Consider the following 24,228-nt stretch of genomic DNA (forward strand, 5'->3'; position numbering starts at 1 on the left):
TCTGTTAAGTGCTTTGAGATGTCTCAATGACATAAGGTGCTATATCAAATGTAAGAATTATTATTATAACCTGCATCTACAATAGTTACAGAAGGCTCTGAAGCACCAGGTTGGTATTGCCATTTATTTTCCAAATACAACGTGAATAAAACAAAATGGTGGGAGAAAGAGCTAATTAAGAGATTTGAATTAAAGATAGGAGTTACAAACATTATTATTCAATCATGGTGCAATATTACAGTGAATAGCCCATTTTATTTCTTCTTGGTGAAGATAATCAGAATCGAAGTACACAATTTTTCTCACCATGAAGAGTAAGAAGGTTATTTCTCCCATGTCCGGTCCACGTATTTACACCTTATATACAGTTTAAAGCATTTAGTTTAGTTCAGACTGCTCCACCTCCACGAGTTGCTTAGATTCTTCCACCAGCTGCCTCCATTCATCCAGCTCTTTCTGGAATAAGTCACTGTCTTGCATCATTTCCTCACTCTCTTCTTTCACCGTTTGCCACATCCTCCTCAGCTCCTATTTATACAAAGTAAAAAAAGATTCAGCATTTGCAGCAGTGACTCAGCCCTGAGGTGAAATACTGTTGTCCAATAAAAACAATCCTTGTGTTTTGTACAGCAGGTCAGGAGGGCATCAAAAGTGCTTCAGTGGTTTTACAGTATAGTGACTGTTTATTTTGTAGTGTATTTTAAGTGGGGTTTACATAACATGTAGGAGCAGGAATAGGCCCTTCGAGCCTACCCCACCATTCAATCATGGCTGATCTTCTAATCTAACTCCAGCTAATAACCTAACCCTGCTTTATCCCCATATCCCTTAATCCCTTTTGCAATAAGAAATCTATCTATCTCAGCCTTAAATATGTTCAAGGACTGAGGGTCAACAGTCCTTTGGGGGTAGTGAGTTCCATACATTCACCACCCTTGGAGTGAAGAAGTTCTTCCTCAACTTAGTGCGAAAGGGCTGACCTCTGATTTAAGGTTGTGACCCCTGGTTTTAGTTTCTCCAACCAGGGGAAACAATCTCCCACTATCATGCCCTTTGATGATCTTATAGGTTTCTCTAATATGATGCAATGCTTAGTGTAAAGGTATGTGTGGTTTGAATGCAGTATTATTAGTGTTCATGTGAGTGGGGTTTATAAAACAGTGTTATAAGTAGAGGTTATACAATGCACCCTGGTTACTGTAATGGTTCATAGAATGAAGTGTATGTATCATGTAGTGTTATTAGTGTACAGGCAAACAAAGCTTATATAATGCAAGGATACATGGGTTTATGTAATGTAATTAGCGTACAGATAAGTTGTGTTTAAATGATGCTCAGTTTATACCTATATTCATTAAACAAATATGAAAGATCAGATAACTGGAAAAGGCTTTGCAATGGGATCTTTAAAGTACTTTAATACAAACTCTCCTACCTGCAACTTCTCCCTCTTCTCAGCCATTTTCAACATTTTCAGTTCCTCTTGGAGATTTTCCACATGCACCTGAAGCAGATACAGATCAAGGTGGAGGGTAGAAACAGGTATTGGTGTATTTCCTGTGAAGCTTTCCTGAACTGGTTTCCAAGTCCATACCTCACAGAACAGAATGTCATAGCACAGAGAAAACCATTTCATACCATCAATCTGCAGACTTCTCCACAATAAACCACCTCATCTAATCTTACTTTCCTGTTCCCCCCACCTTTTCAGTTCCAGTGAAAAAAAAGTGAAACTTCAGGTCACTCTTCATAACTAAAAATCCTCATCCCTGGCATCCTGAACTGGAGTTTGTCACACAGAAAGAAAGCATCGTCTTACCATGGTCTCTCTTCGACATTTATCCTTCTGCTCTAAATTCTCAACGACTTTATTGGCTGAAACTAAAAGAAAACAAAACATACAAGTAAGCAGGAATGTTCAGCATTTGCACTTTTGTGACATTTCAAAACCAGATGCAGTCAATTACACAATGAGGTTGTCTTGGGCACCAAAGCTCAAGTCTTTTCAAAACAGTGAAAAACAGAGCACATCTGAGGTGGAGCCTCACCTTGTAGCCTCACCTACAAGGCCATTCATGGCCTTGCTCCCTCCTACCTCTCCGACCTACTATCCCCCTACTTACCTGCCCGTACCCTCCGTTCCTCTGGCTCCGGTCTGCTCCACATCCCCCGCCCCAACCGCCCTACCATCGGTGGTCGGGCCTTCAGCCTCTCAGCCCCGAGGCTCTGGAACTCTATCCCCCAGTGCCTTCGCCGCTTCCTTCCTTTCCTCCTTCAAGGCCAGTCTCAAGACCTTTCTCTTTGACCGTGCCTTCAGCTCCCCTCTCGACTCTCTACCCCCTCCTCGCTCCCTCCCTTCCCTCCCCTCACACTGACCATTTCCCCCTTGCTCGGGTCCTGACCCAACTGTACAGCGCCTTGGGACATACTCCCGACATGAAATGCGCTCAATAAATGGAATCTTGTTGTTGTTGTTAAGTATACAGGTGATGGAAATCCTTTCGTTTCCTGTCAGTCCCATCCTATCAATCCTATTCTACGCAAACTCTCTACTTGTCGGCCTCCGCAATGCCTACCTCCACAGGCTGCAGATCATCCAGAACTTTTCCTTTCCGGCACCAGGCTCTGCGCCCCTATCACACCCATCCTCACCCGGCTCCACTGGCTCCCCATCATTCTGAGGATACAGTTCAGGATCCTGGTCCTCACCTTCAAAGCCCTCCACTGCCTTGCTCTTGCCTACATCTGTGACCTCCTAACCCCCTACCAACCTGCCCACTCCCTCCACTCAGTGGGCTCCGGCTTGCTTCACCCCCACCACCTTGCCTGCCCCACCATTGGTGGGCAGGCCTTCAGCCTCTCTGCCCCCACCCTCTGGAACTCCATCCCAGTCCCCCTCTAAGATCCTCCTCTTCGACCATGGCTTCAGTCACCCTGCTACCCTAACCTCCCCCACTCCTGATCCCAACCACCAGCTTGGTTGCGGGTCCCTGACTGTCCAGCGCCTTGGGACGTCCTCCTGACAATAAAGGTGCTGTACAGATGTAATTTGTTGAATCTTGGGCACCAAGAACAATTGTGAGGCAGTTTGGGCGTGCTGCACCACCGTGGCACCCCCCCAATCTGTGCAGAGCCCCTGCACACCGACCACGACTGTGAATGGGGCATTTTCACCCACGTGTTAAACTGCCCCTCATCATTTTATAACCGTTATCAGGTCTCCTCTCAACCTCTATTCTGGGAAAAACAGCTCAATTCCTCCAGTCTCTCTTTGCAATTGACCCCCCCACATCCCTTGTATCATCTTAGTGAATCTGTATGGCTTTGACAACTAACCAATAGCGTGCTGCCCAAAACTGAACAAATCTCCACAACTGCAGCCTTTGGAGTCGGATTGTTTGGAGTCGGATTGCTTTTTTTAAAAAAGTGACACTTCCCGCAGCCCCCCCCCCCCCCCAAGTCATTGGCAGATTTCTTCACTTTAACAGGCAACAAAGTGATTACATTTATAAAGCACCTTTCATGTCAAGAGGATATTTCAAATTACTTACTAGGATCAATCAGGTTGCTCTCCAGTACAACCATGCAGAACTGCAGCTTCTTGCTCAGAACTTCCTTCTGACACTCCAGATCCTCAGCCTTACTCAGAAGCTTCTCTCTCTCATCCTGTGAATGACAAGGAGGGTTCACAAATAGATCAATGTATGTTAGGCATTGACATTCTCTGATTCTAGGAAAATCCACTACAAAAATTTCGATGATTCTATGATGACTCACTTTAGGCACATAGTTTGCAGAATGCAATTGCACGTAATAATTAATAGATCTAATATTTTGGATGAGACATTAAAGTGAGGCCCATCTGCCTGTTCTGGTGGATGTTATAGATCCCATAAGACAATTCAGGAAGAGAAGGGAGTTTCTCCAAGGCAAAGGTCCTCCAGATGTATTGGCCAATCACTCAGGCTGTTTGTTGGTCCATGCTATGCATAAAAAAGCTAAAGTCATTACACTCGTCAGTAATCCACGTACTTCCCCATCACACTCCAGCACCTCCCTATCTCCTACCACGTTCCATTGTTGCCCCCATCTGCTTGGTTAACGAGGGTGCGCTGCACCATCCCCCATCTTAACCTTAACCTCACAAACATCAGTGGTCAAGCTTTTCAATTCTACAATAATAATCCTTGCATTTGATATAGTGCCTTATCACAATGTTAAAACGTCTCAAGGAGTTTCACAGAATATATTGTAAAACAGATTGAATGTATTTTGTGGGCAACTTGAACCTCCTCATTCTCACTCTCTCTCTTTGTCATAAAATCTACCTCTTTGGCCATCTCCCCCCACTCAGAGTTCAACTGTGCCATTTTAAAGCACTGCCAAGTTGTAAAGCAGTGCAAGATGCATCGATGTGCAAATAATCCTTTTGTTTAATATATTGGTACAAATAATCTTTACTTTGACTTGCGGTCAACTTGGACGAGTTTTTTTTCATTACAAGCATGCAAAATACATTATACATAAGCTTATGCCAACTGAGCCAAGGAGTGGGCAAAGGAGTTGAATACATAAAGGTGAAGTAGGGAGGAACAGTCAATTTGTTGCAGTGATGTCCCACAAACAGCCATGAAATGAATGACCAATTTTAGCTGGGGAATTGTTCAACTTGACACCTTTTCTTTTCCAAGTGTCATAACATTCACTTGAACAGACAGAACCTCGGTTTACCCAACTTAGAATAAAGCTCACTTCTTTTTCCATCAAACTCTGCTGCAGTTGATGCTGGGCCACTTCTAGGAGCTGCACCTGATCTCTCAGCTCTGCTTCAGCTACTTTCAGTGCCCTGTAACTACAGAAAACAACAGATTTCAATCTTTGTACTTACTGCAGGAAAAAGGCAACTATCAGATTTATTTAATACAGTAGAAAGCCTGATATCCACATTAACTAGGAACAACCCAAAGCTATTGTGGATAACCGCGCATTCTTCTGACTTTGATTGTCTCACCAACCTGGATGAGATCTCTCCCACCTTGCAATTTTGCAGTCGTGCTCTTGGATAAATCATGCATCTGGTAACATCACACCCATGCATGCAATAAAAATTTGCAGTCATGTCAGTGATTCGTGTAAACTGCACATCAATAGCTGAAGACTTACTGTTCCATATTAGCACGGGTCATCCTGGAACCAGCATACATTTTCAACCTAAAAAAGGAGACAGTTATTGACATATTTGAAATATTAATCTATTTGCAAAATATATTTCACCATCATCTGCCTCCCCATGCCCATTGCTGGAAGATACAGGTCCATGTATAAAGAGGGGTTCAGCTACACGATCAAACAGCCAATACTCAGCACTTTGTCTGAAACAAAATAGCTGAGTTATTGGGACAACGGTCAACATCTGAAACTGTTCCCTAACACGATTCAACATGGAGGGAAAATGATTTCCACTGGCGGGTGGGTCGGTGACCTGAGGACACAGCTTTAAAATAGTTGTTAAAAAAAAACAGAGGGGAGGTGAGGAAATAATTTTTCACAACGAGTTGTTCGGATCTGGACTGCATTGCCAGAAAGGGTGGTGGAAGCCGATTTTATAACAACTTTTAAGAGAGAAGTAGATCATTATTTGGAGAGGGCAAGTTTGCAGGGCTGTGGGGAGAGAGCGGGGGAGTGGGACTGAATTGGATAGCTCTTTTCAAAGAGCTGGTACAGACACGATGGGTCGAATGGCCTCCTTCTGTGCTGTATAATTCTATGAGAGGAAAAGAAAAACCTTTTGTGATTAGAAATATCAACTCAAGACTGGTAAGCAAGAGTATCCGGGTTCGATTCCCGGGTGGGGCGAAACACTGGGCAAGTTTCCTTACTCCACACGCCTATTTCCCTAGCAGTAAGTAGGAACCCGGTTGTTAGTCGATTGGCGGATAGCTATCCGGGGGTAATAATCCCTTCCGAAAAATAAAATTGGTTACTCAATCCAAGACCGTGGGACACTGCTGTGCACAATTGGCAGCCGGGTTTAGCCCAAAAGATATAGTCAATTCCCTTTCCTTTTTTATATTCTATGAAGCGCTTTGAAATGTTCCGAAGACGTGATAGGCGCTACATCAAAATGCAAGGATTATTATTGAGTAACCAGAAAATGTCACATGTATAAATTTGAGAATTGGTTGTCAGCACAGCAGCCGCGGGAAAATACTGAAAAAAGTTGTTTAAAAAATAGATCTGATGGAGTGGACACAGATAAACGAGCATAAATCTCTTGGAGGCTAACAACAATGGAGTCCTGTAGCTCAGTAGTTAGAGCACTCGCCTTGCAAGTGAGAGACCTGAGTTCAATTCCAGGCAGAGGGCGAAACCTTGGGCAAGTTTCCTTACTCCACACGCCTAATAATAATCCCTCCAAAAACCAAAACAATAATAAATTGGTCATTTTCAATCTACGACTGTTTGTGGGACATTGCTGTGCGCAATTGGCTGCCGCGTTCGCCCACAAATATACAGTCAATTCACTTTACAGTGTGTTCTGTGAAGCGCTTTGGGACGTCCTCCCGACGTGAAAAGCGCTATATCAAATGCAAGGATTATTATTATTATTAATGTGAAGTGGACATAGAAAGCACAGCTGATATCAGAGGTTTAAAGAGGTAAGAGAATTCAGGTGCACATGGAGCTGAGTCAGTTATAAACAGACAAACAAACATCATTGCTCAATACTCAGCATCACTAATAGATCGCCACTATACTGACTTCTTGTAATCGTTGGGGGAGAAAGAGAAAAGTATCTGGGTGTACAGAAAAAAAGCATCATCGCTAGGAAGAGAAAGTGAACCAGGGGTACAGGGAAGCTTAAGAGTGGAACAGCAGCATTAATTCCCCCACCCCCTCTCCATTCACTGGTTTGTATTAATCAGATGGACAATCTGAATATTGAGGTATGATTAGTGTAGATGTCACCTTTTATTTTGAACAAGGCTCTGTTGCGTTGAAGATGCTTCAAAAGGCTTCTGTGAAAAATTAAATGTCTGTGGCAAATCCTTATTGAATTCGGGCACTACTGGGTTCGCAGGATGATTTTTGTTTGTCAAAGATCCCAGGGTCCGGCTTTCTGTTGAAAAGGAGATATTACCAACAATAGATTTGTTAATTAGGAATTTAAGAAAATATTATGTGTTAGAATTCTGACAAAAAAAAGCTCTGCTTGCAAGTCAGATATAGGCAGGAAAAAAGACAGAACAAATTACATTTGTATAGCACCTTTCACATCGGGACAACATCCCAAGGTGCTGGACAGTTAGGGATTTGGATAGAGCTGGGGTTGGGATCAGGAGGGGTAGAAGGCAGGGTAGGAGGGTGACGGTTGCAGAGGAGGGTCTTAAGACAGACCTTGAAGGAAGCAAGGCAGGAAATGAGGCGAAGGGACTGCGGGATGGAGTTCCAAAAAGTGGAGGCAGAGAGGCTGAAGGCCCCACCCGTCCCCAAATCTCACAAACATTAGGAAGTAAACCAAAGGCAACCTAGTATGAATTAGGTTAATGTCTTGGATGAAGAAGTTTAGCTAATGAGAGGTTATGAAAACTTTATATTAGAGTATATATTTGGTTACTTCCCCAAAGAGGTTAAGGAATGATCTGAATTGAAATGTTTAAGGGAGCTTAGCTAGATAAGCAGCAATTCTTTACTCCAAAGTGTCAAAAGAAGGGGACGTAGATTTATAATCAGCATTTAACTAGTTTGAAGAGAAAATATTTCTTCACACAGTGGCAATGAGATTGTGGAAGGAACTGCTCCAGAAGGCTGTAAATGCATAATTGATTGCGGATAGCAACAGATAAATACTGGGGAATAAAGTGTGTGAAAGATACGGTGAAAGGCAGAGAAATAGGATCAATAGATCTGCCAGAATCTAATAAAACAGTGGAACAGCCCCAAAGGCCTCCTCCAAATCCTAAATTATCAAATTATAGAAATGTTAGAAACTGCTTATAATTATAATTCTCCTAGTTTAAATTATCCAGAATTCTGAACAACCCCTCCAAGTTTCTATTATATCGGTACCTCACACTTTGAATTCCTACTTGCATGTGAGTTTACCTTGTCTAGGTATCTTGGCCTCCTGGGGCGGTACAGCAGCACTCGCGTCCCTCGGTTGTTTTGTGGGTAATCTGGATTTCTGCATCTCTCCAGCCAGATACAGCGCTATACAAATACAACATGGTGAAATATGAGGGGGCATGTCAACTGATATACACTCATACAACATTACTTCTTTCAACCTCAGCTGTTGTGCTTTAGCAGGCTGGCCTTCACCTTAACCTCACTTTGTGTTCAACCCCCAGGTGTAGTCTTTTGATTAAACTGACCTCTCATATGTCTGTTAAAGACTTCAGGTGCTCACTAACGATCCGGTGATACCTTGAAAGTTTGTTATCCCAGTGTCCTGGCCATTCACCTAATGTTTGTGGAAGCTTGCTTGCTTCCACAAAATGGTTGCCACATTTCCATACAATTGCACTTGACAGTAATTATTGTACACGATTTAAAGATGCATTTCAATAGGATAAATTGGTTTGAAATGCAAGTGCTGTACTCGTACCCATTATGCTTTGAATGTCAGTTACTACTTGACCGTGGAGGTGGGAGGAACAGTGTCAGAGCGGAATTCAACCCATCCCCACTCCAGGAGACACCGGAAGAGTAATCTGGAGCACTGCAATCTCAACACCAACTAAATACTGTACAGCATTACAGTGTATATAATACGTAGCCGGTGTCACGCAATGTGCATTGACCCAAGACAACATGCAACCCCATAAAGAGCCATAAAAAAAGCACCCGAGAATCACGGCAATTACCTACCCTATTAAAAACACGGCCCGGAAATACAGTTTACTGCGGTTTACAGAAAAAGTCCGTGAAGCGGGTCTGAGACAAAATTAATTCCTTCAACACGATAACACGTTGGGTCACTCAATCCCAGGACTGTGACCGTTTGCGGGACAGCGGCGGCGGCGGCCGCTGCTGCTTCGCCCACAAAATATTACAGTCGATTCACTTCACAGTGAATTGACAGTGCATTCTGTGAAGCGCTTTGAGACGTCTCGAAGACGCGACGAGGCGCTACATCAAATGCAAAGATTATTGTGATGATGATGATGGCGGCGGCGGTGGTGATGGTGATGATGATGAGAAAGCACCGATAATCGAATGCAAGGAATCAACGAGGCGATCGATGGCTGTGGGTGGAAAGGAACTCACGGCGTTTATGAACACAACAATCGCAGGTCTGTGCCTTACCTGATTTTCGAGAGATATATATATATATATAGAGAGAGAGAGAGAGAAGATAAGGTCAGTTGCGGGGGCTCGGGGGCAGTTTGACTGTGCGGCCGACGGGTTGCCCTGTAATGGCGGCTCCGCGCAGTTTGAATCTGGCGGCTCCCGCGCGCCCGCCCGCGCGTGACATCACTGGACGGCCAAACAACCCCGCGCGCGAGAGGCCGCTTTCACAACCGTTTCTTTCTCCTCGCTTTTTTTTTTCCTTTCCCCCCCCCCCCCCCCGGTAATTCTCGTTTCTCCGCCTGGGGACTTCGAAGACCCCCGTTCGTCGGCCCGACATTATAATCGCTGTTTTTAATTTTTTTTAAGCCGCAAATGCGGAGGAGTGAGAGGAGGGAGTGAGGAGGGCGGCGGTTTGCCAGTGCGCGTGCGCGGTCGGCCGGCGTCAGAGTGACGGTTGGTGTTTGAATCGGCGGCGGCGGCGCGCGGAGAGCCGAGAGGAGACTGACAAACAGACATACAAACACATACAGCGGCGACACTGAGGAGGAGAGGGAGAGGGGAGAACAGCGGCGACACTGTGAGGAGAGGGGAGGAGAGGGGAGAACAGCGGCGGAGAGGGGTGTGAGGAGAGCCTGAGGTAACAGCCCTGTTCTCTTCCCCCCCCCCTCCTTTCCCGCTCCCTTGCTTTCCCCAGACCTCTCGCTGTCTGTATCTCTCTTGCAAATGTCTGCCCCCCCCCCCTCTCTCTCTCTCCCTCCCGCCCTTCGCCCCCTCACTCTCTCCCGCCCTTCGCCCCCCACTCTCTCCCGCCCTTCGCCCCCCACTCTCTCCCGCCCTTCGCCCCCCCCCCACTCTCTTCCTCTGGACTCCTGTGGCGTTAAGCTTTTTCTGCTCATTTCGGTACTCGCTGACAATTTTTTTAAAAAACAAACAAACCGTTGGCCGCGACGCCGTCTCGTTTTTACGTGGACTTGTCTTTTAAAAAACGTTTTGACGTGAAGTGACGTGTCTGGTGTAGTGACTGTGCAGCCGAAGGCAGCTGCCAGTGGCCCTGCGAGCAGCAAGGACATGAACGACGTCAACAACAACTTGCACGTAGACAGCGCCCTCCACGCAGGGTAGCGCCTCAGAGCGCTTAACAATGGCGGAGCCTGAGTCCTGGCCGTGTGGGGTGTGGGAGGTGGGGGTCACCACGGTCCAAGAGGAAAGTTTCAGACGGGACTTGAAAGAGGGGTGTGGGGGGGCGGGGGACAAGGCGGAGGGATCGAGGGAGAGAGTTCCAAATTTTTGGGGGTGCAACGGCTGAAAGCGCGACCTCCGATGGTGGGGCGGAGGTTGCGAGGGATGATCGGGAGGTCGACGGCCAATAAATTACATTTGTATAACGCCCTTCGCGTCGGGAGGATGTCGCAAGTTGCTGTGCAGTCAGGGCTTGGACCCGGGGTTTGGGGTCAGGAGGTGGGGGGGCGGGTGGAGTGCAGGCAGGGTAGGGAAGGGTGACCGAAGGCACGGCCGAAGAGGAGGGTCTTGAAGGAGGCAAGGGGACGGAGGAAGGCGAAGTGACTGTGGGATGGAGTTCCAAAGGGTGGGGTCAGAGAGGCAGAAGGCCTGACTGCCGATGGAGTGGCGGACCAGGGACATGGAGGGTTGTACAGGTCTGTGTGGAGTTGACAGGTTACAGACGGGTAGGGGGGGAATATGGGGAGCCAATGGAGCTGAGTGATGATGGGTGTGATAGGTTCACTGAGCTTGTTGGGAGAGGACACAAGCTGCAGAGTTCTGAATGATCTGCAGCTTGTGGAGAGAACAATTAAAAGGACTGACAAGAAGGCAGTTAGCGTAGGCGAGCCTGGATGTAATGAATGTATGGATAAGGGTTTTGCCGGCCCCAAGGGGAGAGGCTGTTGCGGAGATGGGGGAAGGCAGACTGGGTCATGAAATGGATGTTGGGTTTAAAGGTCAGTAGAGGGTCAAACAAACCCAAGGTTCTGTGCTGGCTCAATGAGGTGTAGAGAGTATCCATGGATGAGAGGCTGTCAGCACCCAAGGTGTGGAGATGCTGACGGGAGACGAACAGGAGGTTCTTGTTGACATTCAACTGGAGAGTGTTAGCTCTCATCCAGGGCTTGCTTCTGACAGACACTGCCCAGACAGCAGTGGTCCTGGAACGAGGGTGGAGGCAGACAAAGTGGTGTCATTCGCATACGTGTAGGGGTTTATGCACTCCGGGACGCTACCTAGCATGAAGGGCGCTATATAAATGTAAGTTGTTGTTGAGTTGGCCCCATGTCAACAGCAACAACTTGCATTTATATAACTCCCTCCACGCCGGATGGTGTCTCAGAACGCTTCACAGTAACGGATCCCGGGGCCGAGCCCGGGGGAGGAAGGTGAGCAAAGGCGCGGTCAAAAAGAAAGAAAGCGGAGACCTGAAAATAGGAAGATAGGGGGTGAGGTGAAGAGATTTCCAGAGCCTCGAGGCATAGTGGCTGAAGGCATGGCCGACGAGGGTGGAGTCTCCGGGGACAAGGAGGAGGCCACACCTGTCTAGGGATGATGTCCTCAAAGGCAGCATGTAGATATTGAAGAGGGGAGGACCAAGGACCGAGCCCTGAGGAACACTGCAGGAGATGTTGCGTCAGGCTCCATTGCTGTTATGCCCACCAAGTGCTATCCTATGTGAAGGGACTATATAAATAAATGCAAGTTGTTGTTCTTGCTTTTGTTAATAAATTATTAAAAATGGGAGGGAGTTTCTCTTGGTGTCCTGGCCAACAATCTAGATCCTTATAGTCATTCATGTCATGGCTGTTTGTGGATGTTCCTGTGTGCAAATTGTCTACTACGTTTGTCTACGAAATACAGTTGTTATTTAACAGTAAATCCTGGGCAGTGCTCTGAGACTTCAATTATGTGGTAACATGCTTTAAGTGCAAGGACTACTGTTATAGTGTTGTAGTGGTGCGGATCCCTGACTGTCCAGGGCCTTGGGATGCCCTCCTGATGTGAAAGGCGTTATACAAATGTCATTTGTTGTTGTTGTAGAATCTTTAACTCCCAACTAAGCACATGAGACCTCAGTTTAAAGTTTCATGTGAAAGACAGAAATTTTAATGATGTGCATTTTGATGTAGAAATAGGAAGTCTTGCGCTCCAAGATGCCATCTGGCTTAAAGAGCACTATATAAATGCAATTTGCTGTTGTATCTTGCATTTGATATAGCAACTTATCACGTTTTTGAGACGTTTCAAAGCGCTTCACAGAATTTACTGCAAAGTGAATTGACTTTTTTTTGGGTGAAACGCTATGGAAATGGAGGTAATGCAAAGATTAAAATATACTCAATTTATTTCACAGTATATTTCTGTAAAGCACTTTGAGACGTCTCAATGACGTGATAAGGCACTATACCAAATGCAAGGATTATTATTTTTAGAATGTTTGAAGAGATTGTGTTATAGATGCGCTTGGCCTGAGGAAGAAAGTTTAGATTTGCATGATGGAGATGTATGAATATTCTATAGTTTGGGAATTAATAATGTCTGTTGTACTTGGTATACCGCCTTTCACATTAGGAGGACATCTCAGAGCACTTGACTTACTTTACTGTGAAGTGTAAATATCCATGCAGAACTATATATAGATGGAATCAAGTACATATATTTCTGTGTAGTCCAGAGGGATGGACCTTTTTGGTTTCTGTGGTTGTATATGCTCTAAACGTGAGTGTTTACCTGGGATTATGTTGGTCATCAAGAATATCTCCAACATCCTGCAGAAACTTACCTGAGGTTCTGGTGGCAAGCTTTAGATAAACCATGTTTTTGTCCCCTAATGTACCTTATTTTTGTTTCTTTGCAGTTTTTTTGTTGTGGTGGAACCATGAATGAAAACACTGTAACTTCAGATGAAAAGTAAGTACCTTTTGACAAAATACAAGGATTATCAATAAGCATCTGTGTAAACTCAAAGGCCCGATGTAGGCTTCAACCCTCATCTATTCGCTCAAAGGAAAGAGTGTTACCAACAGCCAGGCTGACATGATTCATGAGCTCAAACTCCGAGGTCCCTGCTCATATCCTGTGGGAGAACGGCCCACAGGATATTCTGTAAAGTGCGGTGACTGTTTTGTAGGTGGACGCAGTTGCCAATGTGCGCACAGCCGTGGAGCGAGCGTCTAATTTTCTTATTTTAAGAATTGTTAGCCAGGTTAACTGGAGAAACGCCCTTTTCTTGTTGAATAATGCTAGGGGATCTTTAACGTCCACCTGAACAAGCAGATAGGCCTTAGTCTAACCTCTCATTTGAAGTATATGTCCAGCAATGCAGCACATGCCCACCACTGTGTTGGAGGGTCACCTTAGACTGTATGAGTTCCTAGTCCTGATGTGGGCCTGGAACCCACAACCTTCTGTCTCAGAGGTGAGAGTGCCACCAACTGGAGATTGTTGTGTCTGAGTCCATCTTTCGTTTTCACTCTGCATTAAGCATGTTGGTTATGATGCACTATTGGCAAAACTATATGCATTTTGACGCATTAACTTATGATATTCAGTATTATTACACAGACTACACAAATGTGGTTAAATATGTTTACTGCCAATTTTCTCTCCGTTTCCTCTCTTGACAGAAAAAAAGGGAAACGATTGTTTCTGTCTTGAAGGGGTATAACTTTTTTCACGGTTTTGTGAAAGCGGTGGGGAGAGGGGGAGATGCCCTCATTTGAATGACACTTTATGTATGAATATTGAGCCTTTACTGTGCGTATTGGCAATTATTCAACCACAGCTGACGCTAAACCCATCCTCATTTGACATCCCAAACGTGGATATTAATTGATTGATACAACTATTTTAACTAAGTATGGTGAGCAGACTTCATTGGAACCCAGACTAAACCATTTTTTTTCTGTTCTTTTCAGTGCTGATATCAATGAAGAAAAATGCAAGAGAAGACAGTCGGGTGTAAGTCTTATTCTTTTTAAATTCTTTCCTTTTTCTTACACAGGCTAACCAGCCACTTGCCACCAGACTTACAGACAGAATAGTGGGGAGTACACTGGGAAAAAAAACCTGGCTGTACTACTTTTTTCAAAAACGTGCAATCTTTTTATAAAGTTTATAAATATATTGATATAAAGTAAAAATTGTAAAGCTACTTTTAGAGAACTATTCTAGAAAACGAGAAAGTACGAAAAATTTCAATTGCTCCAGCTGAGATTAAAAATCAATGAAACCTGAATATTGATTTCCAGCAGCAATTTGAAATGAAATGATTATAATTGCTGATTATAAGTGAATAAAACACATTTATCACACTGTAATAATTCCTATATTTGATATAGCGCCTTATCATGTCAAGTGACCCATTCTTTAATCAGCAGCAAGAGTCCTACTTAACCAATTGCTGATGAACCTGCAGCGTACCCCAAGGCTCCATCCTTGGCCCCCTTTTCCCTATTTAAAGGCTACCTCTCGTCGATGTCATCTGCAGACAAAAGGTCGAGCAGATGACGCCCGAATCTACTTCTGCTAGATCACATTGCCAGCCTTTGACTGTATCTCATGCCCCTGAAACCTTCATCCACAGTTTCGTCACCTCCCGCCTCGATTATTCCAATTCTCTTGTTGGCCTCTCCAGCTCTACTATCTACCAAATTTAATTAATTTGAAACTCTGCTGCCCATATACTCACCTGCACAAACCCCAATCACTTTCCAGGCCTTTCGGAGCATGCCTGAAGACCATCCTTTTCGACTGCCTATGGTCATATCCCCCCCTCCTCCTAGCTCGGCGTCAGACTTAATCATTGTTAAGTGCTCCGGTATATTACCCCTGCCCAAAGGATACTATATAAATTGAAGTTGTTGTAGCCAAGGCACCTGGAGAACAACAACTTGCATTTATATAGTGCTCTTCACCCAGGTATCGTCATGGAGCGCTTAACAAGCAGAGGTGAGCTGTAAAATGAAAGGTGGGTGGGGGAGGTGACTGAAAGCATGGTGGAAGAGGAAAGTCTTCAGATGTGGTTTGAAGATGGACAGAGAGGGGGCAAGGCAGAGAGATTGAGGAAAAGAGTTTCTAATATTTGGGGTATAGTGGCTGAAAGCACGGCTGCCATTTGTGGAGCGGAGGGGATATGAAGCAGACTAGTACCAGCTCAGTGAAGGCGGTGAGTAGAGGAGTGGGAAATGAGCAGATCAGAGAGGTAGGGAGATGCCAGGGCATGGAGACGATCTCTGAGAGTTAACCAGCTAGCCAGAGTGACATCTGGAAAACTTCTTACTTGATTTGTGCTTATAATCTATGAACTGTTGAAAATCATTCTTTTTTTTAAAAGATTTTGAAAGCATACAGAAGCCCCCTGAGAACTTTGAACGAAACAGATATCACTCAACGGGTAATGCAATTTGTTTTTCATATGTGCAATATTTTAGTTAAAGAAATTACAGCTATCTTCCCAAAAGGAAAAAGCTGAAACATGTCTGGAGCACATTTGTTGATGAACAATCTCTTTTTGGGTAGGAGAGAGTTGGACAGAATGAGCTGTATATACACAGCCTTAATTAAGTATGTGAATAAAGTTGCAGATTGACAGTGCATGACATTGGGGATCACAAAGTGTATATTGATGTTGTTTTGCAAATGAACCAACTGCTAAGTTTCCTTCTGCTTATCAAGCTGAGATTTTCTTTCTAATGTCTTAGAATGAGTCGTTGCTTCCCAGCTTCACTCTTTCCTTTCCTGTGACTCCTTGTATATATACCTCTCCAATCTGATTTTGGTGCTGTGCATAGTACAGAGGTAGGTCATTCTGCCCATTTGTGGTCAGGGCTCTCTATAGATCTCTGCACTGCCTTTGACACTTCGACCACTCTATTCTCTGCTGCCTCTCCTCAGATCCATGGTTCTGTCCTTGCTTGGTTTCATTCTTACCTTTCCCATTGTCTCCAATTTAGTCGATTTTCAATGGGTGTATAAAACAAAATTAATCGCATGATCTGTAATGTGCTTACTTTTCCTTTTGTTCCTCTTTGAGATTGAACTACCAGTGAAACCTCGCAAGAGTTTACGGAGAGTCAGCTTTGCAAACACCGAAGAAGTCAAGTAAGTGATGGAAACTGATATGCCTTGTGTGCACCACCTACTGGAGCTCAGTAGTTCTGAGACTCCAGATAAAACGACTTCAATGCTGTTTTGGGAACAATGCTACGTGCAAATTGGCTGCAGCATTCATCTACAAATACACTACCACTGCACTTCACAGTGAAGTCCTTTGAGATGTAAATGACATAAGGTGTTATAAATGTAATTTTGTTGTTTTTCTATCATATGTCCAGAAGGATTATTATTCCTGTATAAAATAAGCTTTTCTTCCGACATCTTTCCTTCCCCCACCTATCGAGCTATCTGCAATATACAATACCATCCTGTTATTTTTTGGGATCAGCCAGACCTGGTCCAGGATATAACGTTGTTGGAGATGATGATTGCTGTACTTATAATGACATTCCACAAAACATAGGACCTGCATATCCGCATTTCCACTTATTTAGTGGAGTCGCGCTACTGGTTTTATATAAAAAATTCCGTGCATGCACTGTTTAATGTACTTGTACTTGTGCAGCTAAATGCTTCAGGCCCACCGGAACTTGCTCATTCCTCCTTTCTCTCACTTCTCTTGCCCCCACCTCTTTCCCCATCATCCCATCCCGAGACTCTCTATTGCTGCCTCCTTGAGTTGTGTACTCTCTTCATTTGAGATTTATTTGCATCCCTAGTAATCTTGTGATATGCACACAACTGGAATTTTTTTTTGCAGCCCCATATTCATTTCTATATTCAAATAAATACACATGCAAATAAGAAGTGTTCTGCTGTATTCATAACTGATTGCAAATCTCTATCATGTTATGTTTTTACTTTTTCATAATTTTTCTTTCCAGGGAGTTTGTGACTGAAAAAATGCTTATCAAAATGCAAGATCTTCAACATGGTAACTATAAAATCAAATTTATATTGGTTGCCATGTGCAAATTGAAAAAAATGTCCCAATTAGCCTATGTTGACTTGTTGTATGTGGACTAATTCTTTGAAAAGGAAGCTCGTTGAGAAATTGCCTCCTAAACCTGAATATAGTGTTCTCTGTATGAAGATTTGAACAGAACTTTGACCTTCTCATCTGTATTATACAGTCTTGATGTAATTTTTTATTTTTAGGAGGAGATGTACCAACAGAACAATTGCAGGATTTGTTAATAAGGTAAATTATTATTTTAATCCATGTAGATTAGGCAATTTTAAGAGTTGCTTCATTGTGACAGTTCATCCATTCAGTTGGAAAGCATTGGGAAAAAATACCAGTACAAAGTAATCCCTTTCGAAGTCTGTTCTGCCCAGAAAATATTCTCAGAATTCCCTTTACTTTTTCAATTTCCTTTACTTTTCCTTATACAGCTATTGCTTTAAGGTATTAAGATCATCAGAGTGCTGTATTGAGCAACTGCAATGTTGATAATCGATCAGTTTGAGATTCTTGATTTGGAACCAAGGCAGGATTTTTAGGTTTACTGGCGACTAGGAATGTTTCCCTGCTCTGATTTTCCTGAAAATCTTCTATCGAGAAGATCCTATCTGCTTTCCATGAATAATAATAATAATAATCCTTGCATTTGATATAGCGCTTTTCACGTCAGGAAGATGTCCCAAAGCGCTTCACAGAACACACTGTAAAGTGAATTGACTGTATATTTGTGGGCGAACGCGGCAGCCAATTGCGCACAGCAATATCCTACAAACAGTCGTAGATTGAAAATGACCAGTTTATTATTTTATTTTTTTTGGAAGGATTATTATTAGGTGTGTGGAGTAAGGAAACTTGCCCAAGGTTTCGCCCTGCCTGGAATTGAACTCCGGTCTCTCACTTGCAAAGCGAGTGCTCTAATCACTGAGCTACAGGACTCCACATGAAACTCTTGAGATGACTGTTGATCAACATCTCCATGTAGTCCAATGAGATGCTAATTGATTCACATGTGATTGAAAATTTATTTTCTTTCTCCTACAGAAATGAGATGCCACTAAATACAGACAGTAGCATTCCTGGTGAGTGTAAGGAAATTTACTTTGAGTGATTCCTGTGTATGTTGTAATGAAACATTTGCTTGTTCCCACTCCTGATTGTTTGCAATGAGCTTGACAAAGGTCTGTGTATGTGGTTAGCAAGTGAGGACCATATAAGACCTGCTTGCGAGTTAACTTATGGGAAAATAGCATGTTTCAAAACCTGAACTTTAATTGGGATCTATCTCTGAGCATTGCTCAAAGAGGTCATGAGATGAAAGGTTATGCACTTTTATAACCTGTGAAGTATCTTTCTCCCTGAGTAATTTCTTAGTCCATCAAAAACATTTCAAGTAAAACCAATGTGCCAATTAAACATTTTTCACTTTGCATTCCTCTCCTTACACTTTGAGATCCACAGAAGGTTGAACATAATTTTGTTCACCATCTCAGAAGATTTAGGTCCTCCTAACATCAATGTAGTGGATGGCTGATGCTGTTCTTTCATCTGTTTTATTGCGTCCATCACTGCTCTCTACATCTTTCCGTGATCCCTTGGAAAACTGTCAAGTTAATCTGTTAGCAAACTTTGAGATGAGTTTGTATCTTGTGTTCTTTGCATAGTTGTTCAAACTTTGACATGTTGGGGAATGTGGATTCAATGGATTAGTTCTGTACACTTTTGGATAGTTTCTGAAGGATTGCATGGTAGGACAGGGAAGGTTCAAATGAATAATGGCCATATACAATATTACATTTCTAAAGCGCCTTTCATGTCGGGAGAATTTGCCAAGGCACTGAACTGTCAGGGATTAGAACCCAAGGGTGGTGGGGTGGGGGGTTGGGATCAAGGAGTGTTGAGAGCGGAGAGAAAAGGAGGTGGCCGAAGGCACTGTTGAAGGGAACGGTCTTGAGGCATGCTTTGAAGGAGGCAAGGGAGGGAACGAGGTAAAGGGAATGTAGGATGGAGTTCCAGGGGGTGGGGACAGAGAAGCTGAAGGCCTGATCGCCAGTGGTGCGGAGGGCCGGGTGGGGTATATGGAACAGGCCGGAGCCTGCTGAATGGAGGAAGCGGACAAGTTGATAAGGGGTTAGCAGGTAGGAGGGAGTAAGGCCGTGGATGGCCTTGAAGATGAGGATGAGAATTTTGAACTTGATCCTCTGAGGAATGGGAAGCCAGTGGAGCCGCAAGAGTGGGTATGATGGCGTCACTGAGCCTGGTGCGGGAGAAGACACGAGCTGCAGAATTCTGGATGATCTTCAGCTTGTGGAGGGAAGAGTTGGGAAGGTTGACAAACATAGTCGAGCCTGGATATAATTAAGGCATGTATGAAGGCATATTCTTTCTACCCAAAGGTATGGATGCATTGCTTCATGCGCCTATCCAAACCATTGACCAGGAATCTGAGGTAAGAAATTGTTAAACTTTGCTACAAGACAATCTAATATAGTTGTTGTGTGACTGCTTCTTCCTGTGAAAGTTTTAAAAAAAAAAAAAAAAAAAATTTATTCATGGGTGTTTTATAAGGATACTGACCCACTTGAGCACTCAGCATGGAAGTTTTTTTTATATACCCCTCTCAACCTACCCATGAACTCTCACCTTCATATTAATGACTGAATCCAATTTTTATCCTACAACTTATTTAGTATTTAAACTGATAACGAAGTATCAAGTTAAAAAAAAATTCCTTTTAAATTACAATTTAAGTGAAAACCTATTCAGTAGTTTAACTAGCGAGCTCTCAGCAAAAGATGGTTTTTTTTAATAACTTATTAAAGATTATTTGAGTTAATAATTTCATCCTGTGTATCTACTGGAGATATTTAGAGTAGAATTTGTAGTCATCATAATAATAATCCATGCATTTGATATAGCATGTTATTGAGATGTCTCAGAGTACTTCAAGATATTTTGCAAAGTGCATTAACTGTATTTTGTGGGCCAAACGCAGCAGCTAGTTGCGCACAACAATGTCCCACAATCAGCCATAGAGTGAATGATCAGTTTTGTTTAGGGGATTGTTGTCCAGGACACTGGGAGAAACTCCCTCTTTTCAAATAGTGCCATAGGATTTTGAGCGTATTACATGGCCAGAATGAAACATTTTGTTTACAATGAAGGACCAAAGGATTTTTAGCTCCACAATAATGTGTGTACCATGGAAATGCTTATGTCTCAAAATCTAGGTTGAAAAAAATTGTTTTGAGATGTTCTTCATAATCATCGGATGGTTAGGCAATGGGGTAAAGCTAAAGGTGATTCTACAGAATCTGTATCATCCCAACATTTTAAGGCTTGTTTTAAGTGAAGCAAATCTTTTAATGTGTGTTGCTCATTATCTTTTTGTTGAGTCACATCTTGTTTAAGACTCTCATGAATACTTCCAACACTCTTACCATGGAGTGATGAAATGTGGAGATTTGCCAATCATTCCAACAATTCGAGGACCAATTGTTACTATAAATCTTATAGAAATAACTGAATTTGTTTTGAGTTGTGAAAAGATTCTAAAACAAATTCTCCACTTTGTTTCTTGTTTAATGGTATTTGTGTCCTCTACATTCAAACAGTTACGTGAACAAGAAAGTCAAGTCCTCATTTCTAGTCTCGGAATCCGAAAAGACGATCTTGATATAGTTGGATGTTCCAAATCAAAAGTTACATCTGTGCTTCAGAGGAAAATTGATTTTCATTCTTTCTTGGCTGGATTGAATTCTGCAGAAGGAACATGTACTCCCATTTCACACGAAGAAAGGAAGCAGTGCAGAGATCAGGGCTTTGAACTAAAAGTTATTCCTGAAACTCAAAAGAAAGTTGATTTTAAGTCGTTCTTGGACAGCATAAAGAATAGCAAACCAGATGAAAAGGCAGTGACAATGTCCTCCATCTTTGAGCAGCAGGCATCTAACCTAAAGGGAATTGGTGTTTCATCAGTTTGTGGAATGGGTGAAAGCCTGGAGAGAACCAGTCACATTGTCAGTGGGGCACAAACCAACTCTACCCACTTTCTGAAACCAATGTTTTTACATGAACAAGATGATGTGGAGTTTACCAGGAGCCATACAGTTGCCGTTGACCATTTCACCTTGGAAAATGCTATGGCTACTCATTCAGTAGAGTATAGTAAAGCAAATAGACTGAATAGTGGTGGGGATGTCCTTACTAATTTTCCAAATAAAACTATGGTATTTTCTGGAGAGAAATGTATGGACATGACCAGAAGTAACACGTTACCTGTTAATGCCAAAGGTATAGCTCAAGTAACTGCTCAGGCTGAGCTAACATCTAAAGCGCCTCCAATAATTTACAGACACATGCCATCTTTGACTAGTGCTGAGCTGAGGAAATTCCCAGGTGATGGTGATGCTACTGATCAAATGAAAAGCTACATTGGAGTAACAGGTTGTAAAGCTGGACAGTTGGGCAGTTCATTTTTGTCGCCTTTAGTTGCCAACCCAGTCCCTAAATCAACATCTTTTTCATTCCCTCATGATCAGACCATGGTATATTCAGAAGCAAATGATATGGACATGACCAAAAGCCATACAGTTGTTATTGATGGCAAAAGCCTGGGACGAATAACAAATACACTGATATTTTCAGAACAATCAAATTGTATGGATTTAACCAAAAGCCACATGACTGCTATTGACAGTAAACACATTGGACAACTGACAAATAGTGCATCAAGTTCACAAAAATTGACCTCCAGGCCAAGTGGTCATTGGTCAAATGCGTCATTCTTTACCAGTGATAAAACTATAGTCTCTTCAGAAAAAGAAAATGACATGAACATGACCAAAAGCCATACAGTTGCCATTGAAAATAAAACCTTTGAGCAAGTAACAAATCACACTTTAGGTTCAACGGTAGTGAAATCTGGCCAAAATTGTCTTAGGTCCTTTCTGGAGTCCATTCATAATGATCGAGAAATCATCTTTTCAGAAGAACCTATGGATATAACTAAAAGCCATACGGTTGCTATTGATTGGAAGAGCCTTGGACAAACAAATGAGGTACTTGGTTCAACTAAAAGAACAACTAGACCGTGGTCCATTCTGCAATCCTGTCACAGTGATAAAACCATTGTCTTTTCAGAAGAAGAAAATGATATGGATATCACCAAAAGCCATACAATTGCTATTGCCAGTAAAACTCTTGAACAAATAACAAATGGGATGCCAGGTTCTAAAGTAATGACTTGTGGACAAAGTGGTCCTTGGCCAATTCTGCAATCTTTTCACAATTATCAGAGTGATAAAACTATGCTCTTTTCAGAGGAAGCAAATGATATGGATATGACCAAAAGCCTTACAGTTGCTATTGATGATAAAAGCTTTGAACAAATAACCAATGGAGTGACAGGCTCAAAAGTATTGACATCTGAACAAAGTGGTCCACGGTCCATTCGACAATTCTGCTCTGGTGACAGAACCGTGTGCTTTTCACAAGAAGTAAATAATATGGACATGACCAAAAGTCATACAGTTGTTATTGATGACAAAAGCCTTGGACATGGGACAACCGGTCCAAGGTCCATTCTACAAGCTTGCCCTGCGAACAGAACAATGGTCTTTGCAGAAGAAACAAATGATATGGACATGACTAAAAGTCATACAGTTGTAATTGATGATAAAAGCCTTGGACATGATAGAAAAGGGACAACTGGTCTAAGGTCCATTCTGCAACCTTGCCCTGGGAACAGATCAATGATCTTTTCAGAAGAAACAAATAATATGGACATGACCAAGAGTCATACAGTTGTTATTGATGATAAAAACCTTAGACAAGGTACAACTGGTCCAAGGTCCATTCTACAAACTTGCCCTGGGAATAGAACAATGGTCTTTTCAGAAGAAACAAATGATATGGACATGACCAAGAGTCATACAGTTGTTATTGATGATAAAAGCCTTGGACATGATAGAAAAGGGACAACTGGTCCAAGGTCCATTCTACAATCTTGCCCTGGGAACAGAACAATGGTCTTTTCAGAAGAAACAAATGATATGGACATGACTAAAAGTCATACAGTTGTAATTGATGATAAAAGCCTTGGACATGATAGAAAAGGGACAGCTGGTCTATGGTCCATTCTGCATCCTTGCCCTGGGAACAGAACAATGGTCTTTTCAGAAGAAACAAATGATATGGACATGACCAAGAGTCATACAGTTGTTATTGATGATAAAAGCCTTAGACAAGGTACAACTGGTCCAAGGTCCATTCTACAATCTTGCCCTGGGAACAGAACAATGGTCTTTTCAGAAGAAACAAATGATATGGACATGACTAAAAGTCATACAGTTGTAATTGATGATAAAAGCCTTGGACATGATAGAAAAGGTACACCTGGTCTAAGGTCCATTCTACAATCTTGCCCTGGGAACAGAACAATGATCTTTTCAGAAGAAACAAATAATATGGACATGACCAAGAGTCATACAGTTGTTATTGATGATAAAAGCCTTAGACAAGGTACAACTGGTCCAAGGTCCATTCTACGATCTTGCCCTGGGAACAGAACAATAGTCTTTTCAGAAGAAACAAATGATATGGACATGACTAAGAGTCATACAGTTGTTATTGATGATAAAAGCCTTAGACAAGGTACAACTGGTCCAAGGTCCATTCTACGATCTTGCCCTGGGAACAGAACAATGGTCTTTTCAGAAGAAACAAATGATATGGACATGACCAAAAGTCATACAGTTACTATTGATAGTCGGGTTACAAAGGTAACCCCTCCAACGAGGCCAGATTTATCTGGGCCAACCTCCACAGGCTATCAGTACGAACTAATCCAGACAATGATACAGATTTTGGAAAAAGTCAGAGTTACAGCACAAGTTCAAATGTACATCACA

At 42.8% G+C, this 24,228-nt stretch overlaps 2 protein-coding genes across 2 annotated transcripts in view; one reads left to right on the forward strand and one right to left on the reverse strand.

Annotated features, from left to right (window-relative positions):
- Window positions 1-31: 31 nt before the first annotated feature.
- LOC103187517 (kinetochore localized astrin (SPAG5) binding protein) lies at window positions 32-9,841 on the reverse strand. Its single transcript, XM_007907050.2, has 9 exons — window positions 9,823-9,841; window positions 8,107-8,211; window positions 6,970-7,120; window positions 5,164-5,211; window positions 4,753-4,852; window positions 3,552-3,666; window positions 1,820-1,881; window positions 1,436-1,504; window positions 32-528 (listed from the first exon to the last, which is right to left on the reverse strand). The coding sequence occupies exons 2-9, from the start codon at window positions 8,189-8,191 to the stop codon at window positions 379-381; spliced, it is 780 nt and encodes a 259-aa protein (XP_007905241.1). The 5' UTR covers window positions 8,192-8,211; window positions 9,823-9,841; the 3' UTR covers window positions 32-378.
- Window positions 9,842-9,878: 37 nt separating this feature from the next.
- knl1 (kinetochore scaffold 1) overlaps window positions 9,879-24,228 on the forward strand; it is a 34,888-nt gene continuing 20,538 nt past the window's right edge. Inside the window, 11 exon segments of the mRNA XM_042338011.1 lie at window positions 9,879-9,931; window positions 11,562-11,563; window positions 13,157-13,209; window positions 14,217-14,259; window positions 15,635-15,694; window positions 16,334-16,401; window positions 17,241-17,290; window positions 17,515-17,557; window positions 18,362-18,399; window positions 19,714-19,766; window positions 20,932-24,227. Coding sequence (XP_042193945.1) covers window positions 13,178-13,209; window positions 14,217-14,259; window positions 15,635-15,694; window positions 16,334-16,401; window positions 17,241-17,290; window positions 17,515-17,557; window positions 18,362-18,399; window positions 19,714-19,766; window positions 20,932-24,227 — 3,683 coding nt within the window. The 5' untranslated portion in view covers window positions 9,879-9,931; window positions 11,562-11,563; window positions 13,157-13,177.

This window comes from Callorhinchus milii, unplaced genomic scaffold (assembly GCF_018977255.1).
Source record: "Callorhinchus milii isolate IMCB2004 unplaced genomic scaffold, IMCB_Cmil_1.0 Scaffold9, whole genome shotgun sequence".
Lineage (NCBI taxonomy): Eukaryota > Metazoa > Chordata > Chondrichthyes > Chimaeriformes > Callorhinchidae > Callorhinchus > Callorhinchus milii.